The sequence below is a fragment of the Rhipicephalus microplus genome, chromosome X (assembly GCF_043290135.1).
Source record: "Rhipicephalus microplus isolate Deutch F79 chromosome X, USDA_Rmic, whole genome shotgun sequence".
NCBI lineage: Eukaryota > Metazoa > Arthropoda > Arachnida > Ixodida > Ixodidae > Rhipicephalus > Rhipicephalus microplus.
The window spans coordinates 142,880,736-142,898,373 of NC_134710.1; the positions used below are offsets into that span (position 1 = coordinate 142,880,736).

Genomic DNA, 17,638 nt, shown 5'->3' on the forward strand with positions numbered 1-17,638 from the left:
ATCTAACACCGAAGAAGAGCTGACACATATCCCAAATGGCAAAACAACAAATATAAAATTGATTAATTTGTGCTTAAAGTACAACAAATTAAGAGAAGGATGTTAACGACAGTCATACAACGCAAATAAAAAACAAAAAAATAGGAGGATGCAGGGCAACGGCACGAGTGAAGTGTCACTTGGTTAGCCTTAAACAGAGACTGTTACAGCTTCAAGTAGACTGCAAGCATTTTATGAACCAACAAACTTAAGTTTTGGGGTGAACGACAAACTACCATGTATGATAACACAGCAGAATACAATATTGAAGAACAGAGGGCAAATTTCCAAGAAAGAAATAGCAGAGTGTTTAAAGCAGGCAGACTTTCTGGAGTCAGGCCTTCGCGACAGCTTCCTGACGTTAGTCAGGAAGCTGACGAACGTCAGGAATATTTTATTCCTGGCCCAAAATACACAGTGATTGCAGAAATACTATGCCTGATCCAACAAGTGCAGTGAACATCCTCATGTCCATAATTATACGTGCCCATTTGCCTTTTAGGGACATAGCATTCAATTCACCTCAAAAAGTATTTCCAACACCGGCCATTTCAACCCTCAAAATTTCCTATCATTTCAAAAACAAATGCATCACTTCTTCAGACACTTAGTGTAATTGAAACATATAGGCAAGATTTGCACGCTAGAAAGCAAAATTACGGTCACTGACCAAGTCAATGAAGAAAAAGGTTTTGACTTGGTCAGTGACTATAATTTTCGTTATGTGCAAAATGCTACCTGACCAGACGAGCTTTTGCAAAACTCTTTTGACTAAGTATTCAACCTGAAACAGCCATTAAAACATGAAGCTTACACTAGCGTTACCTTAATGTTGCTCTTTGTGCAAAGAAAAGTAATGAAGTGAAGAAAAAACACTTTGGTCTGCTAAACTTACATAGAAACTTGATAAATAGTATGTTGTTCTAAAAAGTGACATAACTTTCTCTGAAAGCAACAGGTAGCCTGCACAATGTCTGCGAGTATAATGATTAAAATATAGGCCAACAAATATTTCTTGTTCCCTTTATAAAAGATGTAGATTAAATCTATAGCATAACATTTATAATAGCCAATATAATAGCAGCACTGCTGTTTTTCTTTTCTTGGACTACTTGAGAATAGAAATTACTTACATTTGCAGTAAACATTTTCTAGGTTTATGATTTATCTCTCATTTCCCAATAAGTTCTTGATTTAAACTACACACCTTTAAAGCATATGCCAAATAACAAATGTCATGAAAAGGACATAAGAGAATATAAAAGCAAACTACTTACATTCATACTCACTACCATAGAGTAATAAGCATTGAAATATATGCTTTAAAATATGAGAAGTATCAAATCAACGATTGAGGTAAAGCAGAAAAAAGCAAAGGGCTGCAAGATCCCTTCCAAATCCAACAAAGTGGAACGTGTGAGGACACATGAACCAAGAGCTCTTATGCCCGTGACAACCTCTCTAGTGCAGAACGATGACAAAGGTCACGACAACAACTTGTCAATGGCAGTGCCATGTTATCTTATTATCAGATGGCTGAGTGTCAGAAAGCGTCAAAAAGCTGCAGAGATGAAGTTCTGAGGTATATGACGACAGCACCCATATACATGTACTATCAATTGTTAATAACATTACACTTGAGTCATAAAATAGCTGGTGTTTCATCCTCTTATTTCCAAAGAGGTTAATTGTTTTTAAGATGACGTGTCTCAAAACTTTTTTTTTTGACATACACAAGTACTATCATCTAAAAATACTTCGCATTCTTGTTCATCCCTACTGGGTAAAATAAAAAAGCATCTTGGAGTAAAAAAAAGCAAACAATAGATAAAGCCATTCAAAAGAAACCTTTAAAAATTTAACCAAGATGAGACGAAGCAACTAACACGTAATACGCTACATAGACATAAGGGCAAGGGCAATACTTTGGCATGCTCTTTACCAAGAAAAAAAAAACCTACTTGAATTATGACTAAGACAAGCCACTAGTGTGAGCAGTTCACAGGTGCACACAAAATCTGATAACAGCACTCGGGAGAAGTTATTCAGCATGTAGCAAACCTGGTAGAAGACCAAACTGAATCATATATACAAATGAAACCACAATGTCAAAGAGCTGTAAAATTGCACAAAATGATTGAAACACAATGATTTATCAGTAGCGCTTTCTCTAAGCATTTACTATTAAAGGGACTACATTATATACAACTGCTTCCAAGATCTTAGAAGGAAACTTAAATATTCTTGCTTCACTGTGCACAGTTAGATCACAATGAGTACAACAACTATTCCTAATTAGACAAATATGATAAATATTTAAACTACTACTGTTCATCTAAAATGCTGCCTTGCATAATTTGGCCTTTCTATTTAAAGTTATATACCAAGCTGCTTAGTTCTATGATGACAACCTGAGATGGGAGACCGTCTGAACGCTGGCTACACAACAAATTTGTGGCTATGAGATGATTAGCAAATAAATTGACATTGTGCTTTCCTTACGAATATTTCACATACACATCTATGCATCTATGTTAGTGGTCCCCATGTGACAGCAAAAGCTTGCTAACACAATGCTCTGACAATAATTTTTCATAGAAATAAATTGAGGTTGTTGTAGTCCAGTCATTTTACCAGTCAAGTCTGTTACATTTCCAAGTGTTATCCCTTTTTATTCTTAGCTTACCTGCTCCTGAAGTCTAGCAAGCATTGCAGGTATTCTATATTTGCAGTGCAATGGTATATAACATGTACAAAGACGAATAAGCTGCCTAAAAGTGTATTCCACAATTATTTATAATTAAGAAAAGATGTCTATCATGAGCATATGCATTATGGTATTCCCTGTTATTACCTACTATCAATATGCACGAGAGTTATGGCAAGTATTTATTTTTATTTATACATACTCCTTCAACCCGTATTGATGGTAAATAATAATAATAACAATAATGTAACTCGCAATGTACAGCTTGGGCTTGTTGGTACATAAGTTGGATAGCGTACACTTATACAGGGCCACAGCGTTGTCATCTTGCTTACTCCATCACTAAGTATGGACTCTTCAGCTTACAAAATAATGAAACAGTTGCTTTATTGTTAAACAGAAAACGCCATTACACTAGATAAATAAGATGGCAGTACTGGCATTGCATCTGTAATTTATTCGTTAGCCAGCGCTACCATGATTGGTGTTAGTTAAAGAGTGCCAATTCATGTTCAATTGGTTCTTTTCGGGTCAGCAGTAGGTATGCTGAGAATAAGCAAACTGTCATCACTTTGGGGTCGTGCGCGCGGTACACTTGCGATGACGCCGGATCGGTACCGTACTTGTCGATCGCAATTGGATCATTCGCGCAAGCTGTCGAAAGGAGCCAACGACGATCGAGAAACTTTACCCAAATAGGTCTCGAACGCCATTGAAAACGTCCCAATGCCCCAAACATGGCATTCTGAAGCCAAAAAAAAAAAAATGTTTCGAACGCATACGATTGCAAAAAGTATAAATATGATGTACTGCCTACACACTTTGCCAGACTTGAAGGTAAGTTACGATCAAGTGTGCAAGCTCAAAAAACACGAACCAAGGGAAATGCAAGCCACAAGCACAACGTCAGCGAGAAGATAAATGCAAAGTTACAAAAACGAAACAACAGTCGACCAGCGCTAAAGACCCTGAACGCAGTTCGCAGACGGTTAGCGCGCTAAGAATACCGGTGTCACACGCTCACTGTTGATCGCGATCGGGGCTGATCCCGATCAAATTTTACGATCCCTCACGCACGCTGCAGAAGGGAGCCAATTACAGTTTAGAAATATTTGAAGGCTGATCGGACTTGATCGCAATCAGCAGTCACCGTACGACACCAGATTAATGCTTGGGAGACATCATACGGCAGAAATCAACATTATAACACTAACCAACATAAGAACCTATCATTCAAAACACTGATCATTCTAACACGGACAAGCACTGGAAGGTCGGGTATAAAGTGAAAACTACGATGTTTGCACAGCAACGAGAAGCCCATTTTGCAACACCGTCTGAGCATTTATTATACAAGAACGCGATGAACAAAAACCAGTTTGATCACACGAGTTAAGTGACTTTTTTTTTTTTTTTAAAGCACGAACACACACTTTCGGTAGACAAGGAAATATTTACAATATACGTACCGAGTGCTGCAATCTGCCTCCGGTACCAGCTGCACACTGCGATGGTCCGCTATAGAGTGATTATGCAAGAGTTATGGATCCGTATAATCGTGATTGTAAAATCTTTAAAGCCACCTATACAACGGCTTTAAGAAGGAAGTCCACTGCAGTGCCGAAACTCCCACCCTTACTTCACTAACCAAGCGCACACCTTCACAACACCCAGAGCAGCTGACATTTTCGACCTTCGCGACACCTGCCGGAGTTTTGTTTTTACTTCCCTACAATTGGTGCTCCACGCTTTCCCTCAGCCACGACCTACTGTACTCCTGACCTGCTCAGCTGGCGGCGGTCTACGGAGCTGCCTGCGCCGGCTCGGATACCGAACTTCGCTGCCTAGGGGGCGCTCGAGTTACACCAGCTGAGTGCCGGTGGATGCATGGAAATGCATGGGTTACCGCTGGTTCGTGAAGAGTTTTATCACGCATTGAGTAAATGTGGCAACTATCTTGAATCATTTTATTTCATGTGACTTTTAGAATCTTCTTTTGCATTTTAGTTGACATTTGAGTCCATTATTTTTCAAATAGAATCGCAAATCAGGTAAAAATACATGTATCAGCGTGCAAAGCAAGAAATAATGACGAAGGAGACAGGTTGTAAAAAGCGCTGGTCACCAAATGCTTATTTAACTCATGTAACCAGCTATATGTGTATAGAATGGTAGACTTGTTGCCGTTGGAGTACACTCAGCTGGCTTGTATTTATTGTCTGGGAAAGGAAGGGCAAGGACTATGACATTTGACAGTGTTCGCGGCATCCGGCGCGCATAGACAACAACCCAGTACAGATAATTTTGCGCATAAATGCCTTCGTCTCAAATGGCAAATGTAGATCGCATGTACATAAATAATCAATGAAAGACACTCTGCAACTGTTTTGAAACGAAACAGCACTTAAAATCCCTTATTCAACACTAATTCTTCACACAATGGGTGTGTTTCAAAACCTACAGTTGCATAAACACATGTAGTGACATGGTTTCCATATGTGCACTCTTGTCATCTTTCCTGTTTTTTTTTTTTTGCTAATAAACAGTTGCTAGTTTAGCGCGTCGTCGTTTACTTTCTTGAGGTTGTCGGTTTATTTTTTGGCACTAATATACGTTTCAGTCTGTCATGTACCACCAACCAGCCCAGCAACTCACTCCTTTAGAGACACGTAATCTTTTACAACACAGAAATCACCTTGATCCATTTTTCACGGACCTCGGTCACTGGAAACTCATGAAAAGTCACATCAGGAATCTTCCCTTGCCTTGATTCGCAGAAATGCACGCATCACACCACCATCGTGATGGTTAATTTGCACTAAGAAACCTCGCTTCACTGGTGTACAAACTGTACCTACCTGCAGGCTTCTGTCGCAGCTCGGCACGAGCAGACGGTAGCAAAAGATCGTCATTATACTTTTAAGTTTATTCAAAAAGAGGCTTTTATTCATTATAACCGTCCAGAGTGTATGCTCGCGGGAACATTGCTGCTTTTCTCCCAGCGTCGCGCAAGCAGACGACAAAAAAAAAAAAAAAAAGCGTTGCGATTCATAATTTGGCCGCCAGTAAGCGGTGCGAATGAGGCAAGTTGCAGCGCCACAGGGCGAATAGCGGCAGGCGCCAATACCAGAAAGGGCGTGCTGGCGCTTCGCTTGCTGGGCAGGTCAGTAAAATACAGTAGGTTATGCCCTCTGCACATTAGCCGTATCGGTGGCGCCGCGTATACTGCCTCCAGCAGCAGCGAATGATTTAGCCACGGTCACGAAAATTGATACCGTAAGAGCATCAGTCACACATTAACATTACTGAGTATTCTCTTTAGCAGAAGCAACATCGAGCACAAACTGCCTGAGAAATGCCACGAAAAGCCTTCCAGACTATGGCCAAAACACAAACTGTTGCTAAAGCACATTGGTGGGCTAGTTGGTTTGCATCCGTGAGTAAGCGCTAACAGACAAGGACGTAGAAGAGAGCTGACACGGACAGAATGCTTGTCCGTGTCAGTTCTCTTCGACGGCCTCATCTGTTCGCGCTTACAATTCATGAACCGATTCTCTGCTGTTAACGCGGCGATTTCAAAATGCGCACATGTAGGAGAACACTTTGGGAAGAATATATTGGGCGTCCATTTCACAAAGGTCCACGTACTTACGTTTTTCACATATTCGTTCAATATATAATATTACACACACACACACACACACACACACACACATATATATATATATATATATATATATATATATATATATATATATATATATATATATATATATATATATATATATTTCCCAACAAAACTGTTGGGAAATAATATATTTATCCTTGTTGACAACGCTCCCGTTGTGCCATATCCCATATATATATATATATATATATATATATATATATATATATATATATATATATATATATATATATATAGGTATTTGAAGTTCGTAGGTTAACCGGCGCTGTATATATATATATATATATATATATATATATATATACAGCGCCGGTTAACCTACGAACTTCAAATAATGCGTTTGATGCTCGTTATTCGAAGGTCGTAGGGGTTCGATTCCTGCTCATGGCAAGTTATTCTTTCACCCACTTTTCTTGCTTCTTATTTACGTTACATTGGTTCTAACTTCCTCAATGCATTCCTTGGCATTATTATCTGTTAGATCTCATTAATATTGTGTCAAAAAACGGAAAAATGAGCCCTTAGGTATACACTTATTTCCCTTTATATATATATATATATATATATATATATATATATATATAGAGAGAGAGAGAGAGAGAGAGAGAGGGAGGGAGGGAGGGAGAGAGAAACTTAAGACCACTCTCATGCAAAGTCACTAATTGAGTATAGTATCTGACCTTGGTGAACCGATACAAATTCTGCTAAAACTCCTCCTGTTAGTCAGCATGGCTCAATACAGTTACACAAACAAGTGGAGCAAGTTGGCTGGGTTGGTACCGTTACATGGCCACTAACTGAAAAGCACTGAGGAAAAAAAAAGAACAAAGACATACAGAAGCCTCGTGCCCTGTCCCATATCTACCTTCCTTCTCTATGCCGATATTCAGAACGTTTTTCACTACGTAACCACAGCAGCACTTTTTGCAGTTGAACATTTAGAACTCCAAGGTTTAAAAGCGCCCAACAACAATTCTTCAGTATGGTCAGAAAATGCGGCCTATTGGTAATTGAAGCCCAATATGCGCGCCAAATAATATAGCACAGCACACGGCCTAGAATTTGCAATTAATTTTCTATGTCAGCTAAAAATTGCTCACTCCCTCTTTTCTCAGCAAATTTTGCCATAAACCAAAATGATTCTGCCATAAGCATGAAGTTCACAGTTATTGGCCATTCTGAGCATCGTGAGCTCCATAGTTACCGCAGCCGCAATAGGACGCCACGACATGCACACTGCAGTCTTTTAGTGCACATGCTCGCAATCACATTGAAAGTGAGCCAAGGGTTCAAAAAAATAAAAAACACCCACCACCATGACACGAGACGAAATTTCGTAGCTTCTTGCCTTCTTGTCATTCCCCCTCTCTGTAGCTTTCAGTGCTTTCGCTGGTGCAAAAGGAAAATGCTTAAAGCATACGACAAACCCATGCAACTCCACTTGTACATGACAAATTCTAAAACATTTAGGAGCGGTTGGTTTTCAAGGCAATTAATTACATTAATACAGTCATGCAATGGCAACACGGAAACATATGCTGCAGGGCCCTTTAATTACACACCCGGATTGCAACTTTGGTGCGACAGTTTGATGTGACCTCATCACATTTTGGGTCATATTTGTGGATGCATATGAAAACATATTTCCCAACTGCCAAGTAATGCCACAAAAAGTTAAATTTGGGAAATGAAGGTTTTTTGAAATATTTTGAGCCAAATCAAATTTCAACTGTGTGCCCAACATGATGCTATATGCTGCATTTTTAGTTTTTGAACTGCAGTTCTTCAGTGACAACATTCATTTTGGGTCATTACTGGCATGCTGACCAATGACATCATGCCGTATATGTGTAGTAGATTTGTGTATGTAAACAGGAGGGACAGAGTGATGACCATAGTTTGAAAAGGGCACTTGAATGTGCAAGACCAGCCCTGCTGATATTACATGCAAATCTATTTCTACATTGAACAAGCCATACAGCGTTATTCCCCAGCATACATTAGCCAGAACATTTCATACCTACTAGGTTCCTCTGAAAAGATGCTAATTTATTACCTGAAGTTCTTCAGAGTACACATTTCTTCCCCCTCAGTCATAATTTACAAATAAATGAAAACTGCTGACAGAGTGTACATAATTTTATTTTACATTCACACACTAAAAAAAGGCCCAAAGGAACAGCACTCAATCTGTCACTGACAACAGTGCTCAAAAGCACACTTCCCCACAAGGTACACTCAATAAAACATGCTCCTTTTTGTACATTCATGCCATCTAAAATATGTTGCACAGCCCGGTACAGTTTGTACTATAAAAATATAAATACTAATGTAGATCTTCAAAGGCACTGCTGCATATGAGTGACTGAGCATTCACAATTTAATTAATACCAAGCATGAACAGTGCTTAACCAAATCTCGCATAGTGGTTACAACACTCAAATATGCGTGCTGTATGCAGCAAACGGCTTAAAATGGCCAAGTAAAATGATTCCAGCACCAGCGGCATTAAGAATAACATTACTGTGCAATTCACAAACAGGTTGAACATTACCCATAAAATAAATAATATTGCTTTTACGTAACATATTTTACGTAATAATATTGCTCATTTTACATAAAAATATGTACTCTAGAAAGTTTGAATATGCAGTGAAATTCAGGCCTGGAACGATTCAAACCAAATCCCCCAAATTTCCCTACCCCCCTCCACAATAAGAAGCATACCAGAATATCAGCAATAGTCATAGTAACAAAAAAGTGTAATACTATATTTTCTATACAAAGGCTTAACTACAAAAATATGTGAAAGCTGTATGAAGTAAAATAAAGCTGTTGCATTAAGACAAAGAGTAAGAGACATGAAAAAAAAGAAAAAGTGATAAAATATAAAAGACAAGTCACTGGATTCATGTCAAATCTCTGAAAGGGTCCTGGATTCCCAGAAAGCAAACCATCGGAAAAGCAGTAGTAAAATGTTGCTTTCTGCCTGTGCTTAACATTATCAATCTTTTGTAAACTTGTTATCAAACATAATACTAGCTCAAAATATTTATTACTATTCCAACTGCTGACGCACTAACCCAACAGCAAATTTTTCCACAAGGCAGGGATCTTTATAAAGATGCAGAGCAGCTACATCCGTTACAATACAAATTCACTGCACCCAATAAAGATACTGTTCTAGAAAAGTTTACGGTGTTAGCTAGCATGCGGCAACTTCAAAATGCTGACAAGTTCATGGTAACTAGCAACTGTTAGGTAAACACAGTGACTGCGGGTCTAATGATACAAACACCATAACAATTCAACAGTAACATAAACTCTAGTGTTTAAGTGCCAAAGCTCAAAAGGCACAACAATGTATACAGTGAAATTTTTATAAAAAAACACTTGCCATGAGTTTTACACAAACACATGTTGAAAGCGTATACTTAACAGGCGAAAACACAAACATTAGTCAGACTCTACTTCTTAAAATAGAATTTAAGCATAATTCTAAAAAAGGCTCCATTTCCCAGCAATAAAAATAACTATATTTTTTCATGCTATCAATAATGAACTATAAAAAAAATAAAATTGAATCAGAACAAGTAGTTCAAATGATGATTCATCAAAAAAAACAAGAAAAAGATATTAGGATATTGATAGCCACCCAGGGGCTGAAAGTCTAATGCAGAGTGAACAGACAAGCATGCATTACTAGTGAACTTCCTTTTATGGCAATCTGATGTATCACGTCAGGCAGAGCAATATGCTTTCCAGCAGTCACTAACAATGCTGGCTTTTTTTTTGCTTGATTGTACAGTGTAGTTCATTGTGGAAGGAAACACACTGGTATGTGGCTCTTACACTGATGGCACTCGAGCTTCAAGTGCCAACTGCAGCTTGTTACAGGACCCCTCACCAGGCCCCATTACAAATTTTGATTCTACACTGAAGTTATTTAGTCATCTCATTATCGGAGAAGTTCAAAAGAAAAAAAAAGAAAACTGAACTGTGCTATCACTATTACTGTAGAACTACAATGCAGAAGTCTGCATGCAGAAGTACAATGCAGAACACACACACTTTACCCCTTCGGCTTGCCTAACATCTGCAAGCTGGGTCCCACCTGCAAGATGGAGATAGTCATATTCCATCAATGCTGGCATCTCCACTCGCAGTGCAGCTCCCTTGAAAGGAAGGACATGTGGCCTTCTATAAGGAAAATCGATGTTTTTTAGTCATGCAGCCACCGCATGGCGGCCTCCGCGCTGTGCTTTTTTTTTTTTTTTGCAATGGCAATGCTGAGGGGCCCTTGAATGCCCTGTGTAGGGGAAAGAAGGATGCCAGAACCAATAACCACAAGTTTCCTGCTGCAAAGTATGGTGGTTTTGGACTTGTCAGGGGGAAAAACAAGAACATTCTCAAAAGTTATACATTTCCTTTCACAGCGTACTGCACTGTACCATACAGAGACATCCTTTCTGTTTTCAGCTGCAGCTGGAATGTGCTGGAGTGCAATTTTTTGAGTAAGCCCAAATGGTAGAGCAAAACATACAATAATACAGCTGAAATTTGATTAAATGAAGTGATGACTGCCTCCACAATTAAACACTCCCCAAATAAATTAATTAGTACACTGGTAGTTTCATAAAATCGAGATATTTTTTCTGTCCTTCAATATCTAACATTGTAACTTAGCAGCACCCACAAACTCCCGCAACTTTGTATGTGCGGTTAATCTATGCTTGCACGTGTGAAAAGTCCGCCAAGAACCAAACATGAAGGCAACCCTATTCGGGCAATACAGGACAGGCAGAAGTTCCCGTGAAGCTTGACAGACTGCCGATATTCAAACGCCAGGAAAATGAAAGCGGTGATTGAGCGAGCAGAATGAGCAAAAAAGTTGTGAGAAGACAATAAGGGCCACATGTCTCATAAACGAAATAACAAAAGGAACCACTAGAGTGTGACTGTGGGAGTATAAACAGGTACAAGGAGCCACCACCAACCCCATTGCCGTCTTGTACGTTAGAGCCCTTCAGACTGTCGAGTTCGTTGTTTCATGCATGGGCGTGGGGTACAACCTCGAGAAAAGATTAAACTAGAGTAGCTAGAAAAATTCATCCGTGTCAAAATTTTGAATGGTACAACTTTTTACTCATTTAACAGAAAAACTTCATTAAATTGAGTTTGATGCCAACTAAATTTCATTAATTCGGGTTGACAAGAGTGTTGAAACCCATGGGTACCCCTGCCTAGAAATTCAATTTTTTTTCAATTGGATAGAAAACTTTACAAAACTGTGTTTTGAGATATGAGTTTTAACTGCAAAAGTAAACAAGCCTCAGAACTTCTCCCATGGCATCTGTACAGCGATGCAGGTACCATGTACAAAATAAAAGTAATGCTGTTTTAGTTATTTTCACACATACACACACACAGACACAGAATGAAGTAAACACATGTACAAAGCAAATTATTTGACTTCTGACCCAGCGTCTGGCAAATAAATCACTTCGTACGTGCGCCTACTTCACTGCACATATTTACCCCCAGGCCCAGCATCAATCTTTTTTGGTTTGTTTATATAAATATATTGATAGTACACCTTTAGTGGTGAGCAGAAGAGACGTTTACTTTGTGGAAAACGTAGCGGTAGAACCGACCAGCTGTCAAGCGGAGCGAGCGCGAGCAGCAACAACACTCTTCCTTCTCTTCTTCAGCTGGCGTTCCGGCCTGTGCCAAATATCAATGCTACAAATCACTCCCCCCGCAGAAAAGGAGCCATCCTGGCGACCTATGGAACGGGTACGACGGGTGGGTCGTAGTGCGGCTTCAATCGATCTACGTGAACAGTCTCGCGGCCTCGATGCCGTCGGTCTGTTGATGGTTGAACCGGCTCAACAATATAGTTAACCGGTGAGGCCTGACGTAGGACTCGGTAGGGGCCTTCGTACTTCGGCAGTAGCTTGGTGGAAAGACCAGGAACAGATGAGGGAACCCGAAGCCATACCAAGGCGCCAGGCGAGTATGACTGCGAAGACAGGTTTTCGTCGTGACGGTTCTTCTGGTACGCTTGATCTTGGGCGGTTAAGGAACGCGCGAGTTGCCTGCATTCTTCTGCATAGGTGGCGACTTCAGATAGAGTTGTGGATTCCGAAGCGTCTGGATGATACAAGAGAATGGTGTCCATGAATGAGGAAGGTTCGCGCCCGTAAAGGAGGAAGAACGGAGAGAATCCTGTCGTAGACTGAGTGGCGCTGTTGTAAGCGTAAGTTACAAAGGGCAGTATGCGGTCCCAGTTGGTGTGATCAGCGGACACGTACATGGATAGCATGTCGCCCAGTGAGCGGTTAAACCGTTCGGTCATTCCATTCGTTTGCGGATGGTATGCGCTGGTTGTCCGATGCACAACGTTGCATTCGCGAAGAAGGGCTTGTACCGCTTCGGAGAGGAACGTACGGCCGCGGTCACTGAGTAGCTCACGAGGCGCGCCATGGCGTAGAATGAGATTGTGAAGGATAAATAAGCCAACTTCACGTGATGTGGCCTCTGGCAGCGCAGCAGTTTCAGCATAGCGTGTCAAGTGATCAATGGCGACAATCACCCAGCGGTTCCCGTTAGGCGTATAGGGAAGGGGACCGTACAAGTCAATTCCGATGCGGTCGAAAGGGCGGGAGGGGCAAGGCAACGGCTGCAGTTGTCCATTGGCTATGTGTGGTGGGCTTTTTCGGCGTTGACATTTGGAGCACGAACGCACGTACTGTCGGACAAAGCGGTACATTCCGCGCCAATAGTAGCGCAGCCGGAGACGTGCATACGTTTTTATCACACCGGCGTGGCCGCATTGAGGATCCGCGTGAAAAGAGTCGCAAATGTCGGCACGTAGGTGGCGAGGAATCACAAGCAACCACTTGCGGCCGTCAGAAAGGTAGTTGCGACGGTACAGGAGTCCATCGCGGATGGTAAAGTGTCGAGCTGTGCGCTGCAGTGAACGATTGGGCGTAACTTGGGACGGCTGAGACAGTAACTCTATCATAGAGGCTATCCAAGCGTCTTGGCGCTGTTCATAGGGCATGTCCGCGTACGAAAGTGCCACAGCATCGAGGCTGGATACAGAAGTACTTCCGTGTTCATGGGGAAGTGGAGAGCGGGAGAGAGCGTCGGCATCTGAATGTTTGCGGCCTGACCTGTAGACGACACGGATATCATAGTCTTGGAGGCGTAACGCCCAACGAGCGAGACGGCCAGATGGGTCTTTTAGTGACGATAACCAGCAGAGGGCGTGGTGATCAGTCACGACGTCAAATGGACGGCCATAGACGTAGGGTCGAAATTTTGTGATTGCCCAGACGATGGCTAGACATTCTTTTTCTGTGACTGAATAATTCTGTTCAGCCCTAGTAAGAGTGCGACTGGCATAAGAAACGACGTACTCGTCGTATCCAGACTTGCGTTGAGCAAGAATAGCGCCAAGTCCGACTCCACTTGCGTCGGTGTGTATTTCTGTAGGGGCATCAGGATCAAAGTGACGGAGAATCGGTGGAGATGTCAGCAATTGACGTAGTTTCGCGAATGCCTTATCGCAATTGGAAGACCACGCCGAAATGCCCTCGGTGTCAGAAAGTAGCCGTGTTAAAGGGGCCATGACAGATGCAAAATTACGGACAAATCGGCGAAAGTATGAACATAAGCCGATAAAGCTCCGGAGTTCCTTAAGTGTCGATGGCTTCGGAAACTGGGCGACAGCACGGAGTTTTCCAGGATCAGGTAGAACGCCGTCCTTGCTGACAACATGCCCTAAGATGGTGAGCTTCCGGGCGGCAAAATGGCACTTTTTCAAATTTAGTTGGAGCCCAGCATGTGTAAGGCAATGCAGGACACTTGCGAGGCGCAGAAGATGGGTATCGAAGTCTTTTGAAAAAACGACGACGTCGTCCAAATAGCAAAGACACGTCTGCCATTTAAGGCCTCGAAGTATGTTGTCCATCAGACGCTCGAAGGTGGCTGGGGCGTTACAAAGGCCGAACGGCATCACGTTAAACTCGTACAAGCCGTCCGGAGTTACAAACGCAGTCTTGGCGCGGTCAGCTTCATCCATGGGTACCTGCCAGTATCCCGATCGAAGATCCAGCGAAGAAAAGAATTCTGCACCTTGCAAACAGTCGAGAGCGTCGTCAATTCTGGGGAGCGGATAAACATCTTTGCGCGTGATCTTGTTAAGGCGCCTGTAATCCACACAGAATCGGATGCCCCCGTCCTTCTTTTTGACCAGTACCACCGGGGAGGCCCACGGACTGTTAGACGGCTGTATAACGCCACGATTGAGCATATCAGACACTTGATCGTCTATAACTTGGCGTTCGGCGTGGGAGACCCGGTATGGACGCTGACGCAATGGTGCGTGGGTGCCAGTGTCAATACGATGGACAATTGCAGATGTTCGGCCCAGACTGGTTTGTTTGAAGTCGAACGATGAGCGGAAGTGGTCGAGAAGTGTCAAGAGTTGAGTTCGTTGGTCAACAGGAAGGTCAGGATCAATCGATGGAAGGAAGACGTCGAGGGAAGAGGTGGCGGATGTGAGAGCGGAAGTAACACTGGCGATCTCAAGGCTTTTTGCTTGATAGGGCAGTTGACTGGTGCAAACACAATCGATGTCCTCAAGGCGGCCGATGCATTCGCCACGGAATAGGGTGACTGGTACAGAAAGGAGATTCGTGGCATAAATGTTTGCGCAAGTGGCTTCGACCGTCAGAAGAGCAAAAGGCAGAAGAACGTTTTTTCGAGAAGTGAAGTCTTCTGACGGCGTGAACATGGCGTGCGAAAAAGCGGCATGGTCGCACGAGATCGGCACAATAACAGAAGACATAGGTGGAATATCAGTCTCCGCGGCGACGACAACACGAGAAATAGAAGGCTTATTATAATCGTCGTCGGAGAGCGATGACAATTCTAGTTCGGCCCGGGCACAATCAACAACGGCATGATGTGTGGAAAGGAAGTCCCAGCCTAATATGACGTCGTGTGAGCAGTGCGGAAACACGATAAATTCAACCACGTACAGAACGCCCTGGATGATTAACCGAGCCGTGCACGTCATAGAAGGGTTCACGTGATGCGCTGTTGCCGTACGAAGGGAGAGACCAGAAAGCGGAATCGTAACTTTTCTTAACTTGCGACACAATGCTTCACTCAATACAGACACGGCAGCTCCGGTATCTATTAATGCTTGAACGGGGATACCTTCAATCAAGACAGTTATTTCATTATTCGGTAGAGAACGAGGCCTTGTGGAGTTCGACGGTGGCGCAGTTCTTGCCTCCGGAACTGCGATGGTCAGTTTTCCGTTTGGGCAGGTGGTGCACGCCGAAGCATTGGTGAAGGCGAACGTCGGCGCGGGGAAGGCGATCGGCGTGGGTTGAAGGCGCGGCGGCTCGGCGGAGAAGTGTCCGAAGCTGCATGGAACGGCAGCGTCTGTGGTGGTTCTGTGGGGGCGTAGCCGTAGGTGCCATCAATAATGCCTGAGTGAGGGACGCGCCGGCGACAGAACCGCTCAACATGGCCAGGCTGACGACAGTAATAACAGATAGGTCTGTTATCCGATGTACGCCAAGGGTTGTTGGGAAGCGTTGAAGGACGGCGGTAAATGGGAACATGCGAGCCTGCCGGTACGTGTGTTGCGTAGAAGGCGTTCGCTTGGTGGGCAGGGTCGACGACGTTTGACGGCGCATGTACCTGCCTTCGCGCGACGTCAGCGTAAGTCAGGGGAGCGGACACAGGTGGTGGCTGGTACGTGGGGGGAAGTGCCTCGCAGACTTGCTCTTCGATGGTTTGGCGCAGTGACGAGGTCAGCCCATGCGTATTGCTGGGAAGCAAGGGGGCAAGGGACAACTGGCGTGCCACTTCCTCTCGGATAAATTGCTGGATTTGCGGGGTCAATACAGTCTGTTCTGGAGATATTGCACCAACGGTCAATGCTGGCGTGCTGGTCATGTCGAAAGTAGGCCGTCGCGTTGAAATGCGCTGTTTTCGCAACTCATCGAAACTTTGGCAGTGTTGGATGACTTCCGAAACTGTTTGCGGGTCTTTAGCCACCAGCATGTGGAAGGCATCGTCCTCGATGCCCTTCATAATGTGTTTTACCTTGGCGGTTTCCGACATGTCAGGATCAAAGCGACGGCAGAGGCCTACGACGTCCTCAATGTAGGACGTGAAACCCTCTCCCGACAGTTGGGCGCGATCCCGCAAGCGCTGTTCTGCACGGAGCTTGCGCACTGTCGGTCGGCCAAACACGTCCGCGAAGGTGGTCTTGAAAGTGGCCCAGTCGGTAAGCTCGGCTTCGTGGTTGTTGAGCCAGAGCTCTGCTACTCCTCTGAGGTAAAAGTGGACGCGGCCCAGTTTGTCGTTTTCGTCCCACCTGTTGTTGACGCTTACTCGTTCGAACGAAGAGAGCCAGTCCTCGACGTCCTGCTCATCGGTGCCGTTGAAGATGTCTGGATCTCGCTCTCTCGGGACGCCGGGACAGTGGACAGGTGGAGATGTAGGAGCCGTCTGCTGTGCAGCGTCGATGGACATTGTTGATGGCGAAGGTAGAGTTCGGTTGCGGAGTTCCAGGATGGAAAAAGGTACCCAGCACTCTCCACCACTTGATAGTACACCTTTAGTGGTGAGCAGAAGAGACGTTTACTTTGTGGAAAACGTAGCGGTAGAACCGACCAGCTGTCAAGCGGAGCGAGCGCGAGCAGCAACAACACTCTTCCTTCTCTTCTTCAGCTGGCGTTCCGGCCTGTGCCAAATATCAATGCTACAATATATATATATATATATATATATATATATATATATATATATATATATATATATATAATTGTTAAATGTTATATATATATATATATATATATATATATATAATTGTTAAGTCACTTGAGGATCATTCACAGAAGGCTAGGATGGTGAGCCCCATGGAGTCCTGCTGCTGCCGGTTTGGCTGATGTCAATTCATGTTATTCCAATTTGGCTGCCCCTTTGCATTCATCTTGTTCCAGTCCAGACTTTGCTCACACAGCTGCCGGGGCCCGGGCTCAGAGTTCATAAGCCCACCACTTTGGTCTTGGCAAGTACATGCTACGTGACGGCCACGTTGTTCTTCTGCTTTTCACGGTTATTTTTGTGTCGCTTTGGACATTGCCTCATATGCCTCATACGATGTCTGATCA

The 17,638-nt window shown here is 43.2% G+C and overlaps 2 protein-coding genes across 4 annotated transcripts in view; both read right to left on the reverse strand.

The window, feature by feature from the left end:
• LOC119176655 (endonuclease/exonuclease/phosphatase family domain-containing protein 1) overlaps nt 1-4,355 on the reverse strand; it is an 80,842-nt gene extending 76,487 nt beyond the window's left edge. Inside the window, exon 1 of one of the 3 annotated variants that reach the window (XM_037428013.2) lies at nt 4,216-4,355. Coding sequence is in view for 2 of the 3 variants with exons in the window: in XM_075877912.1 (XP_075734027.1) it covers nt 1,317-1,334 (18 nt within the window). In the remaining variant the exon portion in view is untranslated. Of the gene's footprint in view, nt 1-1,316; nt 1,458-4,215 lie in introns of those variants that run through there. The other 2 variants (XM_075877912.1, XM_075877913.1) reach the window with 2 other exon arrangements.
• Nucleotides 4,356-8,555: 4,200 nt separating this feature from the next.
• Nucleotides 8,556-17,638, reverse strand: part of LOC119176662 (ras-related protein Rab-31) — a 32,393-nt gene continuing 23,310 nt past the window's right edge. Inside the window, exon 7 of the mRNA XM_075877915.1 lies at nt 8,556-10,743. Coding sequence (XP_075734030.1) covers nt 10,661-10,743 — 83 coding nt within the window. The 3' untranslated portion in view covers nt 8,556-10,660. The remainder of the gene's footprint in view (nt 10,744-17,638) is intronic.